At 41.2% G+C, this 15035-nt stretch overlaps 1 protein-coding gene across 1 annotated transcript in view; it reads left to right on the forward strand.

Annotated features, from left to right (window-relative positions):
- The window catches only part of FARSB (phenylalanyl-tRNA synthetase subunit beta), a 34105-nt gene that overhangs the window by 14196 nt on the left and 4874 nt on the right, over positions 1–15035 (forward strand). The window contains exons 12-16 of the mRNA XM_056849926.1: positions 1589–1796; positions 2171–2251; positions 4355–4447; positions 5149–5266; positions 7373–7525. Of these exons, the coding sequence (XP_056705904.1) occupies positions 1589–1796; positions 2171–2251; positions 4355–4447; positions 5149–5266; positions 7373–7525 (653 nt within the window). The remainder of the gene's footprint in view (positions 1–1588; positions 1797–2170; positions 2252–4354; positions 4448–5148; positions 5267–7372; positions 7526–15035) is intronic.

Here is a 15035-nt window from a genome sequence, read left to right on the forward strand (position 1 = left end):
CCACAAAAAGCTAACCTCCAACCCTAACCAACCTTCTCCCCAATAATTCCATTGTTTCTTTCAGAAGAGTATTGGTGCCAGTATAGAAAGCAACTGGTTAAGAAATGAATTCAACTACCACCCTCGAATGGTGTAAACTTAACATATAAACAAGCAGTGACAAGAGGTTCACCGCAGATCCATGTTTGTCATACAACAAAACATTCTGACGTGAAATGATAAATACTCTTTGTACTTCTGAGGATTGCTGACAGGCGGTGCAATAAAAATCTCGCTGAAAATGCTAAGCCTCGCAATGAAATTTCTAGTCACCATGGCAACCTGGTGCCTGGGATTTGCCAAGCCCTGATTTTGTAGTTTAATTTTAGTCCTCCCTTGCCATGGGCCTTCATTGTTCTCATGGAAATACTGCTGTTTAGCATTTATTGCTGTGCTATAAAACACCTGATTGCCTTGCCTTCCTGGCTTGGGTAGTAGTAGGGAGAGCCCATTGTTCTAGCAGCTAGCAGGAGCTCTGGAGTAGAGCTTTATTCCGCAGTGTACTCAACGTGATGATTAATCCATTCCTGACTGCTGAGTCCATATAATGCTGCCAAAGCTGCATTCTGTAAATCACTACTGAGTCTTGTTCAATGAGGAAGTTACATTTTGGCATCAGTTTCCTTCTCTCTGCTCCCCTTCCATCGTTTCTCATATTTTTTGTTGTTGTTTGGTACAGCATTGTCACCTGGGCATCAGCTGCTTGAAACCATTGCCCTTTTCTTTAAGACAGGATTGTCGTTTGCTGTGTCAATCAATGGAAAAGAAACCACCCACCCCGTTCTTACCCACTGAGGGCATATCGGTTTTAGAAGGCTATGCAAGGAGCGTTGTAAAGGTCAGAGGGAAAGATCCAGGTGAACCTTTCCACAGGTCTAGGGATGTCCACTCACGAAGCACATTTTTCATGCCTCCCTTCTGCTGCAGTAGCCTGAAATTCTCCCTGAAATCCTATTCCTATGGGCATGGGACCCCTAAGAACAGGATTTTGGGGATCATTGCAGGCTTCCATGGAAGTGGAGAGGTAAGAAAAACCCTGTACTCTGTAGGCAGAAGTCCTTGCACCCGCAGAGATGTCTAGTCTGGAACCAAGCCACAACTTTGAAGGAAGGTCTTCACTTTCCCTGATGAAAACTTTCTGCATTAGATCTTGAATGTTTTACATCTCCAAACTTCCTTTTGTGTGAACTTTGTATTCCTTTCTTTGGTGCCCGATATGAACAATATTTTTTTTCCGGGGGAGCAGGAGTTGTAGACTGTTTACCCATATACTAAAGTTATGTCTAAACATTTTGACTTTCTAGAAAACAAATCAGTCTTATGAGTTAGTTCCATGCTAAGTGTCCTAAAAATTAGTGTTGGGCTTCTAGAGACAAATGTTTTATCTCTTCAGGTAATTTATGACTGAGCCTTAACTCTTTTGGAGCAGCAGTTCATAACTAATGCTCCCTTGAAAGTGAAGTCATTGAGCAAATGAAAGGCGATGGCCGTAGAGTAAAATTATCTGAGACTTAAAATATGTTATTATATACTCTTGCTTTTGTTTTAGTGAGACTCCAGCAAGCCTTGCAAAGCTGCTCACCAGGATGTGTTTGAAGTCTCACGTCATAGGGAATGGGAACAATATAGAGGTTGAAATCCCTCCTACAAGGTCTGACATTATCCATGCGTGTGATATCATAGAAGACGCTGCAGTCGCGTATGGCTATAATAACATTCAGATGACTATTCCGAAAACATACACCATAGCTAATCAAGTAAGATTGCACCTTTAAGTAAACAATCTGTATTGTCAGTCGAATGGCTAGAAGTATGCCAGAAGGGTTCCTGGAAGAAAACTGTGTCTTAGAATTAAAACAATATTCTGTGATGTCTTGTTGCATGAGGGGTTTACCAGAGCAAAGATACAAAACAGATGCCCATCTGATCTGAGAAACCCAAAGACCTGCGTTGGATGGGTTTGAAAAGTTTAAACCTGGAGTCCGTATTCAATCCTAATTGGGAATTTCATTTCCTCAAGTCAAGACCAGATGTAGCTAGTTGGCAGGGCTTTTTTAAAAAGTCACCTCCATGATTTTGTGATGGTCATTGAGCTGAATGATTAAATAAAATTGTTTTCTTTTCCCACTAGTTTCCTCTCAATAAACTGACAGAACTCCTGAGACAAGACTTGGCAGCGGCAGGTTTCACTGAAGCACTCACTTTTGCTCTGGTACGTTTAATTAGCAGTTTCTGGGGCTGGATGTTAAAACCTCAGTGGAGGCAGGTGTGTTCACTGGGAAAGCTGCATGTTGATTGCTTTTCTTCGGCCTGGTATGGCCTTGCGCTGGCTGTGGAAAGTAAAGCGGCTTCTGGTTTCTGAGCGCTAAGACCGAGCATGTGCTGACCATGTTTTCTCCTCCCTCCACCTAATCCAATCAGAGAGAACAAAGAATAAAGGGCTTCCCTTATGGGAAGCTTGTGGCTGCCTGGAAAGCAAGCTACCTTCAACTCTGGGAGTGTTAATGACCCAGCAGAACCGGTGCTGGGTGGGAACCTTTTTTTTCTTTCTGAAGGGTCAGTAAGCTTGGCCTTTCCCGCTCTGTCAAAGGCATTAACTCTTGGCTGACCTCCGCATTACCTGCTGAACAGAACAGAGCTCCTAAGTAAAACCAGCTTCTATGATTGGTCTAGTTTGTAATATGGATTCCAAAAGGAGATGGAGCAACATGATATGACTGGTTTAAATTATAAAACTGCAAGTTGAAATTATTAGAAAGAGGAAAACTTTTTCCAGGCAACACTGTGTTCCATTCTGAGTCTTGTTTTTCCTTGATCATAAAAAAGTTTTGAAATGGCTAAAATAATTATTTAGCTGTACAATCAGTGGGTTGGTTCCAGTGCACCGGTTCCATGGGCTCAGGGACTTCTATCTGTACAGTGTGACCTTATGTGGCCTTCTGGACTGTCTCCACTGGGGAGGAGCCAAGAAAGTTCAAGATTCCTGGAAGGGACAACTATAAATGCAAGTGGAGAGCCAGCGTGGTGTAGTGGTTAAGGTGTTGGACTAGGACCTGGGAAACCCAGGTTCACATCCAAACTCATGCCATGGAAGCTTGCTGGGAAACCTTGGGCCAGTCACACACTCTCAGCTCTGACGCTGGCAAGTATTTGGATGGGGCACCTCCAAGGAATACCAGGGGCGTGATGCACAGGCCGGCAATGGCAAACCACCTGACAATGTCTCTTGCCTTGAAAACCCTACGTGGGTTGCCATAAGTTAGCTGTGACTTGACGGCAATAAATAAATACAAGTGTGTGATGTGTGAAGACATGTGGAAGGGAATTCACCCCCTCTTTCTCCCCTCTTGCTCTGGCTTTATCCCCAACTTTCCTGATTATGGGTTTCTTGTTCCCCAGTTCACATTTGTGCGTTTTCCTTCCCACCATTCCACCCCTTCTCCCCCCCCCCTGATCCTTACCATACTCCTCTTTTGCATGCACTTGTAATTATAGTGCTACAAGCACTTATGTGTGTGTTTGCAGAAACAGATTGTCTATCTCTTGGTGCCCTTTGTGGCTCTTTTGATCCATATGGGAGGGTCACCAAGGGGATTGCATATATAGCACCAAGCATAATGGGGTGTTATCCTAGGTTTATAATATGCTTGCACATATTTGATGTATATATCCATTCCATTGTCTTGTCAGTGATTTCTGGATCAAAACGTCAGAGTAACCAACAAAGCAATGTTGCAGATGTCGCAGTGTAATATTAACTCATCCTGTGTAAGGCCTTACATTGGTAGTAGCTGCTCCATCAGCTCATCTTGTTGGCCTGTTGCTTTCTAGTGGGCCGTGTGTAACCTGGTGGTTAAACTCACTGTGTGAAATTTCACAGTTCATTGGTAAAGGCCTTCAATAATCATTAGTAAAGTATATGCCGGGGTCCATTCACTCGAATGTAAGGATAGGGGTTTCATCTCTTAGCTGGGTGATCTACAGCTGTTTGGTGGCCCTGCTGAAGGGAGAAGAAGAAGAGTTGGTTTTTATATGCCGGTTTTCTCTACCTTTAAGAAGTCTCAAACCGGCTTACAATCTCCTTTCCTTCCTCTCCCCCAAGAAGACATCCTGTGAGGTAGGTGGGGCTGAGAGAGCTCAGAGAACTGTGGCTAGCCCAAGGTCACCCAGCTGGCTTCATATGTGGGAGTGGGGGAACCAAACCGGTTCACCAGATTAGAGTCCGCCGCTCTTAACCACTACACTATGCTGGGAGGTTTCGCCATTAAGAATTTTTACACTTAAATTTAACTTGTTTTTCCCCTCTCATTCTTAGTGTTCCCAAGAAGATATTGCCAACAAACTGGGGATCGACATCTCTGCAACAAAAGCAGTGCATATAGCAAATCCAAAAACAGCAGAATTTCAAGTGAGAACCAACAGTTGCATATTCAGTTAACTTCATATAATGTAAAACCTCAATGGTCTGTAACCAATAAATATTTTTTGCTTTCTGGGGGATTTAGGCATGAAATACAGTAATTGGATTTTAATGTAGAGGCCGCCTAGACGTCTCAATACTTGTGGATCAGTTCTGAAGATCTTACCTTGTAACACTGAAAATAAATAGATTCAATAGATTCTCATATTAAATTAATTATATATTAAATGAATTTAATTTATGTAAGATCTCTAGATAATAAAAAGGGCAAATAAAGTATGACATTCCTTACTTATAAGACTAGCACAAGTGTTGCACTGTGCTGGCCGATGGGGGAATTGCTAGAAGAGGAGAGAAATAAAGGGGAAAAAACAAATGTATTTACTATTGGGTATTCTGCTCCCTCCTGTGGTAGCATGTTGTTCTCTGAATTGGGGAAGGTGTAATTTAGACTAACCTGGATAGCCCAGGCTAGCTTGATCTCGGAAACTAAGCAGTGTCATCCCTGGTCAGTATTTAGATGGGAGACCACAAAGGAATGCCAAGATTGTTATGCAGAGGCAGGCAATGGCAACCCACCTCTGAACATCTCTTGCCTTGAAAACCCTAGGAGGTCGGCATAAGATGGCTGGGACTTCAAGGCAAAAAAAAAAAGTTTTCATCTGTACAATTCTGCATTTGACCAACAGGTGGCACGTACTACCCTCTTACCTGGTCTCCTGAAAACTATTGCTGCTAACAGGAAGATGCCTCTACCTCTGAAACTCTTCGAGATCTCTGACATTGTAGTAAAAGACTCCACCAAAGGTAAGAGAATCGAAGCTTAGCACTGATAACCTTTAAAAAATTAAGGACTTTATTGGGTCCAGCATGTTTGTAGCACTTGCTTGCAGAGAATTCCCACGAACTCAGTGGGATTTGGGATTTTGCGTCTCTTGTGCAGGCAATGAGACAGACCATCGGGAGCAAGGGGAGGAAGCTGCATGCCTCCCGCATCACCTTCCAGAGTCTGTCTCTTTGCTCAATCCAAATTATAATCATAGCTTTGAAGTTTGCAAACGCAGACCACTTGTATTCATCCTGATGACGTTTTGCACTGTTTGAGCATGCCCACGTGCATGCATTGGTGGGAGAATGCAAAACAGGGTTCATGAGTGTCCAGGAATCTTCTGCACATGAGCATTTGCCTATTATGGACTGAGTCATTCCCAAGTGTGTGACAATTTTTACCATATTTAAATGATTTTTTTAAAGTGAATAGAGGTGCATTTTTTGTACAGTTCAAGCACTGATATTTTGCTTTGAGTTACCCTTTCCCTGTTGTATCTGCTAGGTATTAATATTTAACTGTCTCCCTAGTTTTCTGGTGTTAAAGCAAATTGATAGGAAGGCATCTTTGTGAGAGGAAGGAGTGAAGATCTGGGAAATGTGTGTTCTGATGGTCATTAAGCGCAATGGGGATCCTAATGGTTCTGCTCACAGGGCTGTTGAGACCCCGCAGTAAGTTCACAACAGATGTTTAAATTCCAAACTCCTTTTGAGAGATATGCCCAATGCAATTTTTCCATTGCTATAGGGCAGCAAACACCAGTTTTATTTCCCAATGCATTTTTTTTGGCCTGTAGAAAGCCATTCTTTGGTGTGGAACAGCATCTTCAGACAAGTCATTTAAGTCTCTACAGTACATATATAATTTATGCTGATCTAACCGCATAATCGCTTTATGGAATGAGACAAAAGGTTTCTCTTTGAGTAGAATGAACTGAGGCTTGTCCAGGAAAGCTCAGCTTAGGTTTGGCAGCAAGTCTGTAGCATAAAATGAATGAACTTCATAATCAAATACAGTATTTTCAAATCTGCCTGTGAATGTGAATCTAGATATATGTGGGGTTAAACAGAGGTTGATGCTTCTCTTTGAGGCCCCGACTACAGCCAGATGAAAGCTCATATGATGGAATGCTCCCCAACTGCGGTGTGTGTGAGAAGATAGCCTTTTCCAAGACACATGCTATTTTTTTGCATGGTGTTAAGTTAGAAAAATAGAGAGAAAGGTGTTTGTACAGCATTTTGTGTAGAGCATTCAGTCATGTGACCTACCCCCCTTCTGCATTTTAAAGTGGTGCAATCCAGCTACAAGTTGACTATGGGGGTTACCGCACTTGTATTCCCAGCGATGTATTAAGAGTTTGAAAACGTTACAAAAAATACTGTTCGCACTTTCTGTGTATTCCCACCAATGTATTAAGAGTTTGAAAACATTATAAAAAATACTGTTCACACTTTGTTTGGCCCCTTTACCATTTATAAGCCGTGGTATCCAAAAACCCTTTTAAAGCGATGTTTTTTATAACGTTTTCAAACTCTTAATACATCGCTGGGAATACAAAGTGTGGTAACCCCCTATGTCAGTGGGAAGTAAAAAGGTAAAAGTAGTCCCCTGTGCAAGCACCGGGTCATTCCTGACCCATGGGGTGATGTCACATCCCAACCTTTACTAGGCAGACTATATTTACGGGGTGGTTTGCCATTGCCTTTCCCAGTCATCTACACTTTACCCCCAGCAACCTGGGTACTCAGTTTACCAACCTCAGAAGGATGGAAGGCTGAGTCAAACTTGAGCCGGCTACCTGAAACCAACTTCTGTTGGGATCGAACTCAGGTCGTGAGCAGAGCTTGGACTGCCATAATGCAGCTTGCCATTCTGCGCCACGGGGCTCTTATCAGTGGGAAGTAGGCCTATGGAAAGAGTATTTTTAAAGGGGGGGGGGGAGTATGGCCGATTCCTCTTTGATCTACCATTGTCAGTATGTAGGTGTAAAGAGAGACTGATGTGAAATAGGATTAAAAAAGACAAAATCCTTAAAAGGCAATGTTGATGAAATTGGTAACTGTAGCTGCCTATTTCTTCTCCAGATGTAGGTGCAAGAAACCACAGGCATCTCTGTGCTGTCTACTATAACAAAAATCCTGGCTTTGAGGTGATTCATGGGCTGCTAGATAGAGTCATGCAGTTGCTGGATGTCCCACCAAGTAAAGAGAACGGATATTACATTAAAGCAACAGAAGGTAAGGGAAACAGGAAATGCATGTGATCTTAACTGCATGTCTGCATTAGACCCAAGTGCAGGCCCGTCCTTAGAAATTAAAAGCTGACCTGGATAGAGTTTCTAGATACTAGTCTTCCATTGCTCAATCCTTGACAGCCTGATTCTTTCTCATTGTCTTCTAAAGAGTGCTCTGATTGACTGTTCCCCAAATTGGCATCAAGTGGCATGATCTTAAATTTTGCGCAGGCTTCTGTAATTCATTGTGGTTACCCAGAGGTGCATAGTACTTAGTTGAGAGTTCCTGTCCTGCACAGATGGGACTTGTAATTGCTGTTGCAACTGGGTTGTGTGCAAGGCTTGAGGGCCGATGTGTAGTGTAGTGATTTAGAAAGTTGGACTGGGGAGGCCTGGGTTCAGATCTCCGAGTTGCACTCTCTCAGCAGAACCCCACAGGATTGGTGTGAGGATAAAAGAGAGAAGAGGAGAAACATGCACAGCTACCATGATCACCTTAGAGAAAGAGTGCAACGGAAACATAATCAATGGCTATAATCACCTGGTGATAATATACAAGGCCTACTGACTGGAGAGTGACCTTACTAGTGTTGCTAGATGCCTGGCACTTTGTCATTGATCAATTCAGTGCCAATGTACCACTTTCCTTGTAGCATTCCAGTTTGTGAGACGGTTGTTCTTCTGCTTTGCACCATGTTACTGGAACTTACGAAGGGTTGACCATGTAGTTTACAATAACATGAAGTCAGTTTCTTGACTTAAAACTGTATGAAATGAAAATGGGCAACATTTTGAGATTATGGGTGACCAGTGTGTTCTGGTTGACATTTCAAATATGTTCTTCCACATGGGCATCTATCAAGAAAGTTATCCTGAACAGGAAAGTTTTAACTAACATACTTTTTTTGAAACAAATTTGCCTGTGTAGTACTCAAGGAAATGTAGAAAGTGATGTATAGTACATTGTTAGGATGTAGGATATCTAACTGGAGCACTTTTAGCCCACCTTCCCCCAGCTATGGACTCAGCAGTATAATCCCATAGTTCAGTCAACGAATCTACTGCAAACCTGTGAATCAAACAACAGACTTCAGTTCAGGAAGTTCAGGGTTAAAACTCTGTACGCTTGGGTATGAAGTCCTTACTCAGTCCTATGTAGGGGTGGTCTGAGTCATTTCAGTAGTCAGATACAGTAAACAGATGCTTTATATCTCTATGTGTTCATTCTTGTTCTGTATATGCCAACCACGGTTATTAGAGTACCTTCTGTTTCAATAAAGCCTAAATATCCATTAAGTTAACCTCGGGGTCACAACCTTTCTCCCCTTGTAGCACCACCTGTGCAATAGTTGCAGATGCTTGAAAATACGGGTGAAATTGTGATGTTCCCCAGACCTTCATACTAGTGTTTAGTGTAACCGGAGCCTTGCAGTGTATTGAGAAAATGAGTTTTGAGTGATGAAGTTTCTGATGGAGGGAACTTGCTGTTTTTGTTTTTTTTAAGTCTTCTGCAAAAAACCCAGATTATGCCTTCTGATATTTATTAATATCATGAAGACTACATTTCTCCTTTGGCTTTTATAAAAAGGTAAATTAGTATGGTTTTTCAGAATGCTGATTAAATTCTACAATGTGGGATCCTAAAGGGTATTAGAATATACCAGTAGTAGTTCCCTGAGGCTGTAGGCTTGGGTGTATTTGATCTTTATACAGTTTCCCACACTCAGAATGTGGCTCTTGGTGCGGAATCCTGAGACTCTTACCCTGCATTAATTTTAATTGTTTTCCGTGATTTAAAACTGTTTAAAACTGGGTAGGCACTGTTTGCCAAAGGAGGGTTGGAACTTTGTGTACTGTATAACCGCAGTCCCTTGATGGCTTCTAGTCACTTTGCCTATTTATGCCCCTGTATTGCTCATTCCTAACCTATACCACCTCTTCTGCTACTGCATTTCTTCTTATAAAGTGAAAGAATCTCTGTTGGATGAACACATAAATGTTTGTACAAAATAAGGGAACTTTTGTTTAAAGGTTGTTTCCCAGCGCATTATTTTCTGTGCTCAGGGCAGACACTTCGGTATTGTTTGTACAATGTCTCAAATGTTTTGCTGTATGTGATCTGTACTTTGAACGTCTTATCTGACATAATTTATTTCAGTCAAAGATGATTGTTAACTCAGAAAATACGTAAATAATCAGAAAATACGTAAATAATCAAACAAGACAAGCTGTATGTTTTTTTGAGCACAAGATGCATACTGCTATTTGTTAGAATTAACAAGAGGGAAACTTGGGAGGGGTAAATTTCATTGCCCCTTCCTTCCCCATTCTCCCAACTTCTTTTTCCTTAAAAGGACAGTTGATATTTCTGGTTGCCTAGCCAACTACACCTGACATTACTAAGGGTCCTGTCTCACTTAAATGTTCTTTCAAATTTCCTGAAGGACTTGGGGACTTTTGCAAAGTATCAGGTGAAAGTTAGTTTGCCTGGTACATTGTAAAGGGCCATCAGTCCTTCAGAAAAGGAAGATTTTAACAAGGACAACAGGCCTTGGATATGTTGCTTCTGCTTGCCCAAGCCCCATCCCCCCAATCATGGCCAAGATTTTGCAGTGGTAGTCTTGCAAGATCTCGGTCATGCTTTAGAAGCATTTTTTTCCAGTTGCAGGGTCTGCGGAGACATCGCTTGTAAGATTTGTTGGGTTTTTAAAAAAAAGCATTTTAAGTGTTCAGATTTTTCAGGAAATGACAGGCAGTTCTCTGAGTTTGCAGAACTATTCTTGCCTTGGATGCCCGCCCCTCCCCATTTGTGGATTTTTAAAAAATCGGCAGTGTGGGGGGAACCATGGGAACTGGATATATGATCATTTTCACTAGTGCAGAATTGTTCTCTTGGTTTATGTGCTATAGCCCTAATATGTTCTCAGATGAGCCAACTTTTCCATCCAGTTGGTTACAACTAGAGCCGTCTAGAGTCCTGCACAGGATCAGCAACCAGCAGGATTTGCCTCTTCTATTTCTGGATGATGACGTTCAAAAAAATGAAAGAGAGAAGAACGATGTAAGGTAGTTTAGGTTCCCGCTAAGGAGAAAGGCAGGGTATAAATGAGATAAATGAATAAATATCAAACCTAACTTTTTTTCTCTTCCTGCACCTCACGCAGTAACATCAAGGGCAAGGGCTGTTCCTGGGCTCCTTATTATATAAATAAATAGATAAATAATATAAATAATATATAATATAAAATACAATCTGCGCCAATTAAAATGCTGCTAGAATTCAGCAGCGTCTTGGACTGATATGAAATCAGATATTAATTTTTTTAAAGACAGCTTTTTTTTTAAAAAGCATTTTCTTGCATTTTGTTCGTGTTCAATCTGCACCAATTAAAATGCTGCCAGAATTCAGCAGCGTCTTGGACTGATATGAAATCAGATATTAATTTTTTCAAAGACAAATCTTTTTTTAAAAAAGCATTTTTTTACATTCTGTTCTTGTTCAAGTTTACCTGCTCCATTCATTGAGTTAGATCCATTCCTCTCCCCTGTCCCTTCACAATATAGCACTTCTTCAAGTACAGTGGGTGGGGGTTTGCAGAGGATCCTCCACCTGACCCTCAAAGAGCATCTTTTCAGGGAGTGGATCATACAAAGGAAAAAAAGGAGGAAACGACACAGATCCATCCCAGAAGCAGAACACCCTTCACAATCCTCTGGAGCCAAGCTGTTTTTGTATATGAAAGAGCAGTTTGATTGAACTTATTTCACCGGGATCCTGTAAGTCAGTGGCACAATGGGGGCTGATATTGCTTGAATATTTTTTTTTTGCGCCCCAGATTGTTCCAGAAGTATTAGCTTTGTTTTCTCTCTGATTTTGTAGTTTGTGCTACTATTTCCAGGATCTTAATGTTCGCGCCTCGCTCCGATAGGTTGTTGCGCTGGCAACATAAGTCGGGCACGCTTGGAAATTAGTCAGTTGTGATGCGCCTTGTTTCTCCTTACTGAGAGGATTGTGTAGCAGTGCTGCCACTCAACAATGTCCTCCTCCTTTCCATTCCTTCCTTCCATTTAATTAAACAGAAGGTGTGGAGCAGTGGATAAAATGTTAACAACGCAGTCAGTCCTAGGGGCAGCTGAGCAGGAAACCAGAGTGTTGTAATAATGATTGGAAAATGGGTCTGACGATTTGTGTTTATGAGCATATGTTTTAAAGCAGCTCTGTGGACTTTAAAATAGAACTTTGCTTTAAATGAAAGTCTCTTTAGCAAACGGCTGGCCAGGCCCATTGATCAAACTGTTCTGAGGCACTGAACCTTCTGAGAAGGTCTCGAGCAGCAAGGAACCCAGGAACAGCCTTTGCCCTTGATGCTACTTGGTACCTTCCTCAATTCCATGCTGCAATCCAGTTTCCTTGCACATCAGTAAAAACACTGTGTGTGTGTGAGAGAGAGAGAGTGCACAAGTGGACATCTCTGTCTTGACATTCACAGAGTGGGGACCAGGAAACCCACCTGTTTTGTTTGTTTTTTCCTTTCTAACTCAAGGGTCCTTTACACAACATAATCCCCATAGTCATGCTCATGCGACTAGTGGTATTAATATATGTTACTGCCAGATTCACATAGATCACAGATTGCAAGCTTTATACTTACCGTAGGACTGCTTGCTGCGTCCCCCTTTATTTTTCATCTTTTGAAGTGCTGAGGATTGGTGAAGTAAGTCAAAAGCAAGCTGTATTTTTTAAAAAAACAGCAAAAATCATGTTGCAGTAATTTAGAAAAAAGCTCCCAACAAAGAAACCAAAATTTGAAACATTTGCATTTGATTTGTCACACTATAATCTATACTTTGTAATGGTTTTTGCGTTACAAATGTGTTGCAGGCCATTTTAGTCAGTTACTATGTAAAGTAGATGAAGGAGTTTTCCATTTTTTATATCAAAAAATCTGTTGACCGAATAGCTAGCATTTCTTAAAGCCAAGGGAATGAACTGCTGAACTTTCAGAATCTTGTGGTAACTCGAGCCCTGCAGGAACAACTGCAGGCGGGTGACCCTGCTCCCGACTGAGAGTCCCGTTGAATCTAACATGAAGGTGATTGTTCAGAGAAAGTGTAGGGGGATTTTTCTGACTTAGTAGGAGACAGAGGAGAGTATAGGCAGGTGGGAAGGCATCAAGTTTGTTATTTATGATTATCCCCCTTTTCAGCCAAAGTTGAGTCTCCACATGACTCACAGGAATAAAAGAACCCAATGCAAATCATATTATTAAAATGTAATACAAATGGCCCCGATGGAGGGGATTCTCAGTAGATCTGGATTCAAGACGTGACTGCAGGATGCCTAGCTTCCTCCCAGCTCCATCAGTGGCAGCTGGAAGTTATGAATTAGTTCTGATGACTGTGTCTATGTGAAGAAGTAACTTAGGGGATCTTAGGAAGAGGTGAGTTTCCCATAAAGTCTTCATTTATTTATGATACCTTTAACCCTCCTTTCTCCAAAAGATTCAAAAGGCTTCTTTTGTCTTATTCCTTAATTAATTTTGGTGTCCTTCAGGATCACTCAGCTGTCACCAGAGATTATTTCAAAAGTTTCACAAGTACAAGAGTGAATGAGAAACACCTGAGATACATCAAAGGCTTAATTGTGTTGAGATCATAAACCAAAACATCAGTTGATATAATATTCCTTTTGTTTTTGAGGAGGGAAAAGGATAGGGTGTGGAAATTGGTGACAACATCAAGAGGTTGGTTGACTCGCTTTACTGTGATTTGTCATCTTTTTTGGGGTTAGGCAGAGGGGTGGATTTAAAGGATTGCCTAAGCCAAGCCAAAATGTCAAGAACTACTAGAAAGCTGGGGTGGGGAGTTTCTATTAGTACAAGATGTACAGTTTTTATGAGATGTCTTCTGTCCTGTCCTTTAAGCCACTGAAGAAGCCTGCTGTACGTAAACATTCTAGAGCCTTTGAATGATGACCACAAATGGTCATCTCTCTCACACAACGGTAGGCGAGTCACCCAGTACTAAGTAAATTAGCCAGATCCATCAATTCCCATTGAAATGAAGTTCATTAATCATCTGTTGGGTCTACTACCACATGTGCTTTCTTTGAGTACAGATCACAATGTCCCTTTATGCCCAAGTGTTCATCCTGTTTTGTGGTGGCTGACTCTGGGAAAACTAACAATAGACTGTGTCAGTAATCTTTTTAAATTCAAATCCATCACTGTAGCTAGGGTTCTCTTATGTTAATGGTGTTGCAGAGATTTTCATTGGATCTTCTTTGTCATCTGTATGTGGACCTTGAAGGTAAAAATATGAACCTCCACATCTGGTGATAAACATCCCTCTTTAGTTACAAGTGCTTGCTGAGGTCTTTATCTTGGTAGACTGATTGTGGACTGATTATAATTAACTGACCATGAAAAGGTGACTTGCGGTTGTTTCTGAATCCATGGTGCAGATTTTGCCTGGGAATCACAATGTTTCTTTTTTGGAGAAAGCGGTCATAATCTATGGATTGAAAATAAAATCACCTACTGTTCTACATTAATTTTTCTGTAGCTTTTGTAACTACTGCTTGATCTATTGGCGATAGCTTCATCAAATTTAATAGAGGGTTGCCACTTGGAAATGACAGATGCTACAAAGTGGGGATTCTTCAAGTGGTCAAATGTTAAAGAGCTAATGCAAATGTAGATGCCCCTTGAATTTTGCATTCCACTTAAAAAAAAAACCCTCTGCTTTAAACATTATAAAATGTAAATGTCTGTGTGCTGAAGGGATTTCAGGCCCCCTGCCTCCAGAATGGGCTAACTGGGAATCCCTCAAGGCAATTTTCCCTCTCTCTCCCCTTCCCTTGTATCTGCATACCTGTGCCACTGATTCAAATTTGCAGTAAAGGATTTTATTCTTTGAAGTTCAATAAAGGGATGAAAGGTTAAAATTGAATGGGGGGATTAAGTTTAAGGTGGTAAATATAGGTACTGTTAACTGTTTCATTTCCAGGATAAACTAACCGTTTAGACAGATGATACTGTCTTGCTCTGATATGCTCTAAAAGTGGTGAATCCATTAAAAAAAAAAAAAGGTCGTTCAGGACTATTTGCAAGTACAGAGTGTAGGATTCTCATGTGCAAAGCCCTACTGAATCATGGAAAAGACTGACAACAAAAGGATCACTTTAGCTCTTGTCTGTGGGATTCAGAGTGGTTATGAATTGTACGTACCTATTTAAGCACAAAATTTAGCAGGTTGTGAACATTTACTGTTAAGATGCTAACTAGTAAAGAAGCTATTTTTCAGAGCAGATGGAAGAAATTTTATGTATTCACTCAAAAAATTTCAAGAACACATGACATCCTGTGCTTGAATCCTGTATTGTTCTGTGTGTACTTCTCTCCAGGTTCTGTGAACTCCACAATGCTCAGAAAGAAGCAGGTGTGGAGTAAAAATATAGGGTCCAGGCCTTGATGTTCTTGCTTTCTAGTAAGCGCAAGACTTTTTTTTTTACT

Source organism: Euleptes europaea, chromosome 5 (assembly GCF_029931775.1).
Source record: "Euleptes europaea isolate rEulEur1 chromosome 5, rEulEur1.hap1, whole genome shotgun sequence".
NCBI classification, from domain to species: domain Eukaryota; kingdom Metazoa; phylum Chordata; class Lepidosauria; order Squamata; family Sphaerodactylidae; genus Euleptes; species Euleptes europaea.